At 35.4% G+C, this 5,535-nt stretch overlaps 1 protein-coding gene across 1 annotated transcript; it reads left to right on the top strand.

The window, feature by feature from the left end:
• Nucleotides 1-586: 586 nt before the first annotated feature.
• LOC110032299 (mitochondrial arginine transporter BAC2) lies at nucleotides 587-5,306 on the top strand. Its single transcript, XM_020735880.1, is given in 4 exon segments — nucleotides 587-1,111; nucleotides 3,077-3,618; nucleotides 3,620-3,779; nucleotides 5,173-5,306. Coding segments are annotated over 3 exon segments (942 nt in total). The 5' UTR covers nucleotides 587-856; the 3' UTR covers nucleotides 3,765-3,779; nucleotides 5,173-5,306.
• Nucleotides 5,307-5,535: the final 229 nt, after the last annotated feature.

Here is a 5,535-nt window from a genome sequence, read left to right as displayed (position 1 = left end):
TTCTGGTATTATAAAAACACAATAACAAATCAATACCACCATAATAGCACCTGAATAATGTGGAATAACACAGGATGAATATTCCTCTATATTATCAGACCAAATCACAATAAAATGAGTTTTTTTCTGTTAGCTCCATGTGGAGGTGATTCATTGGATTCTAAACGTATTTCTACACCCGAACTTTCGGACGTAATAATTTTTCCCACTATCTTGCATGTAAACTAAATAAAAAACTTAGGTGTTAGATATATAAATATACTAAAAATATTGGGTGTTTATGTAAAAGCCCCTAAACTAAATATATCATGTATTTTTACATATATCAACCACCCTATCTTGGCCAAATACAAGGTATGGGGTGATCTACATAAAAATGGAAGTAAAATTACATATATACCCTCCAAAACATTGATATTTATTAATGAAGGATAAAAATATTGAAAATGTGAAATGAAAAAGAGGAGATAGATTTTATCATAAATTTGGAAATTCAAATGAGAAATTGAAAAAGGAATGAAAGAGAGTGTCAGATTTGTAAATAATAATGTTTCAGGGGTTATATTAAGAATATTACCATATCCTCCTGTTTATCCGCCGCTGTCGTCGTCAATCTTCCGCCACCCTCGCCCTCCCACACGCCGCACCAAATCTCTACAAATACGACAGAAAAAACCAGAAACTTGCTCTACCCGTACACTCACTCTACTTTTGGCAGAGTTTCAGTCCGAGAAGACTCTCCTTCCTCATTACGCCATCATAAGAAGTCTAGGCAAATAGCAGCAAGCCGGGGGAAAGATATCGTGGCATTGCGATCTAGGGTTTAGCCGCCTTGGAAGGGAATGTTGGATCGGCGATGGATTTCTGGCCGGAATTCTTGGCGAACAGCTGGGGAAGGGAGTTCGTGGCCGGAGGACTCGGAGGGATGGCTGGTGTTGTCGCCGGATATCCCTTCGATACGCTGCGAGTGCGCATACAGCAGCCCGCCGCGCCGGCGAGCGATGTTCGCCGACCTTCCGCTACCGCCCTGTTTCGATCCATTCTGCGCTCCGAGGGTCCTGCTGCTTTCTATCGCGGCATGACGGCCCCCTTGGCTTCGGTCGCCTTCCAGGTGGGTTTCTTTTTTGGTGATTGATTTCTGTTTAGGGTACTTATGGAAAGCGATCGGGATCGGAGGCGGAGTGGATGATTGGGATTTCATGAAGTTTTATCGAATTTTAAATGTGTTTTTTCAAATCTGGATTGACTTGATCCCCTTGAGGAATCTTCGGGTACTTTATTGATCGGTTTTATGTTTAACTTTCGATCAGGGGTTCTTCTAATATAATATTTAAGTTACTTTTTTTATTCCAAAAGCCGGAAAACAGAAACATATTGTTGCGATAGCAGCAGAAATAATCAAATCAGTAGTATAGATTTGATGTAACGCCATCAAATTCAAATATTTATAGATTTTATATGTGAGATTATTTTGAAGTGCAGCAGAGTATCTTTTGATTTCATATCCTCTCTACTGAAACTAACACTGTAGTTAGGAGTTCAGGAAAGAAAACAAAGGATTTGAGTAGAGACAAATAGAGAAGAAAGAAACCATCTTATTTTTTTTATTAGGGGTTCAAATGAATGAAAGAATGAATCTACATTTTAATGAATTTGGCATACATATCGGGCTGTAAATTTAGCTTGAAGATCGTTGATAGCTCGAAAATTGATTTGAATTTTGGCTCGGGTCGAAATAAATGAGTCGAGCAATGAGCCAAAATTTTGGATTGCAGCTCAACTCGAAATCGGAGGAAGATGCATACGCTCGGATTGAAAAAGAATAAATTTATATTCCTTTTTTAAATCAAGATTTATACGAATTTTTGAAATAAATGAGCCGAGCAATGAGCCAAAATTTTGGATTGCAGCTCAGCTCGAAATCAGATCGTTAACAACCCTACATACATGTTAGGAAGGAAGATGCATACGCTTGGATTTAAAAAGAATAAATTTATATTCCTTTTTTAAATCAAGATTTATACGAATTTTTGGAGGTTCCATTTTATTTTCTTTTTTACTAAACACATTTTATTGATGATTGGATGATCTGCTGTGTGATAAACAAATTAAAACTCTTTTTGATCTGTTGTGCCAGTTGATTCTCGATGAATTCTTTTTTTTTTTTTTTTTCATTTTGATTTTCAAAAAATATCCTTCCTTTAATTATTGAATTTCATACTCCTATTGATTGGAACCACTTCAATCCTGTCAACCAACTTACTTCTGGTTATTATGATAAACAATTGCATATAAATAAATCATTTTGCTTAATTAATCCATGTTTCCTGTAACCTGGAGGTGGACATGGAGAAAGGAATCTATCCATACAAATAAAATAACAGGAACTGCTTCAACAGAATCTAATAGAATATCACAGTGATTTTTGAGTTATCTTTGTGATCCAGTGTGCTTAGATTCTCTAATAATAGGCATTATATTTTACACAGTAGGATTTATCTTAGGTAGGGTTTCCAAAGTAGATGATGGTAGGGGGTTACAACTAAAAGAACTATTCAGATAATACCAGTCAATTCATATGTATTTATATATCTAACACCTAAACTTCAAATTTACTACAAGCCACCTTACCTATGCATGAAAAGGTGTATTTCACTTTTTTAAAGTTAAAATGGTGGTGTTTTTAATGTGATATGGATGATTTGGGTGGTATTAATGTAACAAGTTTAGCTCTTGGATATGAAAATACATAGGAATTCGGTGATATGCATGTAAATGCCCCTTAATTATGTTGTATTCCCCCTACTCAATATTGTTCCTTGATTCACCCTTGAACCGTCCACTATCATTTTGCTTTGTTTTTTCTAAATTTTTAACTGGACCTGAAACTTTGATACAATATTTTTTCAACCATTTTCAGTCATGTTGTTGAGAATAACTATAATTTTGTGGTTTATGGTTTATTTCTCATGAGTTTTTATATTCAGGATAGTATGCATTCCAAGTCTTGCATGATATTGATGTCCCAGTTTAACACACACACACAGTTTAATCAATATCTTCCTCTCGAATGCAGAATGCTATGGTTTTCCAAGTATACGCGGTGTTATCAAGAGCTTGTGATTCAGACAAGAATAATGATCCTCCTTCCTACAAAAGTGTTGCACTCGGCGGCTTCGGAACTGGTGCCCTACAAAGTTTACTACTAAGTCCCGTAGAACTAGTAAAGATCAGACTTCAGCTGCAGACAATGGACCGCCGCCATCATCGCCGAGAGGATTCCGTGGGGCCATTGACTATTGCCAAGAGAATCATAAAAAGCGAAGGCCTGCCAGGAATCTACCGAGGCTTCACGATCACCATTCTCAGAGATGCTCCTGCTCACGGTGTTTACTTCTGGACTTACGAATATGCGAGGGAACTAATGCACCCCGGCTGTCGAAAGTGGGCCAATGAAAGCCTCAGCACAATGCTCGTTGCTGGAGGACTGGCCGGAGTTGCAAGCTGGGTGTGTTGTTATCCTTTGGATGTGGTGAAGTCCAGACTTCAGGCTCAGTCCCAGCCGAGAGGAAGTCAGGCGTGGCCGAAATACGATGGAATCATCGATTGTTTTCGAAAGAGAAGGCTATTCGGTGTTGTGGCGTGGATTGGGAACTGCGGTCACGAGAGCGTTTGTTGTCAATGGAGCTATCTTTTCTTCTTATGAGTTGGCTCTCAGGTTCCTGGTTAATGGCAGCGAAAGAATTAGATTAGAGAAGAGCTGAGGAATAACAACAGAGGTGATTTCAAACATTTATTTGTGATTGAACTTTCAATATGTCTCTTTTATTGAAAGAATATTCACTTGTTCAACTTATATGCATATGTTAAATTTGCAACATAATGTTATTTTATGAGATTAAAGATTTGGTTTTAAATGCTGTGTGTGTTAAGCTCTGTTAGGACCGAGCAGTATTGAATCATGCTGATTGGTCACAGTAATAACATTTCTTATAAACTTGGAAATAAAGATTAGAAATATTAGTTTTCACTTAGAAAACAAAGATGGAGGTTAGATATGGAGAAAAGACTATTTTTTATCTACTTTTTTCCTTATTACTGCAAGAATTCAAATGAAAGTTTCCTCTTCAATCGATCTGTTAAGCAGATCCGATCAAGAGAAAATTTGGTTTCATTAATATAATGACCTTCCATTTGGAAATTTTATTAGTGGTCAATATCCAAGTTACATTTTTGCATAGCACATTCAAATCATTATTCATGAAGGCAATATAAGGGTTCAAAATGCCTCAGTTTTTTTGTGTGCGTCACGTTTATGAGTGAGCAAATCATCAAGATTTTATCTTTTTGATTTTTTTAAGTTGTATGACATCTCCTTCAAGTAAATTGTAGATCTAGAAATTTTGAAGTTATATGTGCTTTGTTAAGGAGTAGAAGGCAATATTCTTTACAAAATAAATGATACTTTTGTTTTTATAAAAAGTTTGGTGTCTTCTTATTGCTTGTTCTCTTCCTTCAAATAAAATTTGAGCCCAATCATCTTGGCTTAAGTGACAACTACACATATTTAGTTTCTATAATTGATGGAATGATCATTTTTAGTACTCATGAATTGTGTAATTCAAATTAAGCGGGTGGGGACAGAGGGTGACCGCAGCGACAGCGGCAACAACGGCGGCTTGCTTGTAGCATTTTTACATGTATGGTGTAATTCAAACTTGGTCAAAATGAATTACAGTGTAAATTTCAAATTCATTCATTTTTTATATTGTATATATAATTATTTATGCTAAACACATAATTTTCTCAAATCCCTGCATTTCTTGCAAAATTCCTTTGATATTACCATCTAAATTCATGAAATTAACCCAATAACCTCCCTAGCTTATCTCATTTATATTTCTAATTAGTGTTGAAATAAATTTGGATATTGGGTTCTAAATTCAAGTTTATAAAACAATTGTCTCAAAAAATGTGTTAAGGAAATTTTTGAACACCTTGTGCACTCCACGTATGCAATATTTAACATGATGGTAGGTTGTTTCATGTTTATTATATTTCTTTTTATCCAAATCAGTATTATAAAAGTTTGATTACTCCTTTTTTGGACATAACTATCTTTTTTTTAGATAATGAAGATTTATTTAACTTATATATTGTTAATGGTTATAGTGATGGCAACCTGGTGATTGGACATTTCCTCCCACACCGAAAGTTCTCATGGTTGAAGTTTATCGACCCAAGACTTATTTCTAGATATGATGTCACTGGTCATTCATGATTTTCTTTAGGGGCATTTACATACATGCCGGCACATTTCTTTATGTATTTACATATCTAACACATAAACTTCCATATTTACATATATAACAGACTGATATTTAATATCATATAAAAAAATATCACTGATATTACCTTGCTAAAAGTGAAGCACTCTTTTACATGCATGGATGCATGACACCAGTGCTATAAATATAAATATCAAGTTTTAGGCGTTAGATATGTAAATACGAAGGAATTGTATGGTATTTATGT

The sequence above is a fragment of the Phalaenopsis equestris genome, unplaced genomic scaffold (assembly GCF_001263595.1).
Source record: "Phalaenopsis equestris unplaced genomic scaffold, ASM126359v1 Scaffold000912, whole genome shotgun sequence".
Taxonomy (NCBI): domain Eukaryota; kingdom Viridiplantae; phylum Streptophyta; class Magnoliopsida; order Asparagales; family Orchidaceae; genus Phalaenopsis; species Phalaenopsis equestris.
This window is presented reverse-complemented; position numbering and strand designations above follow the sequence as displayed.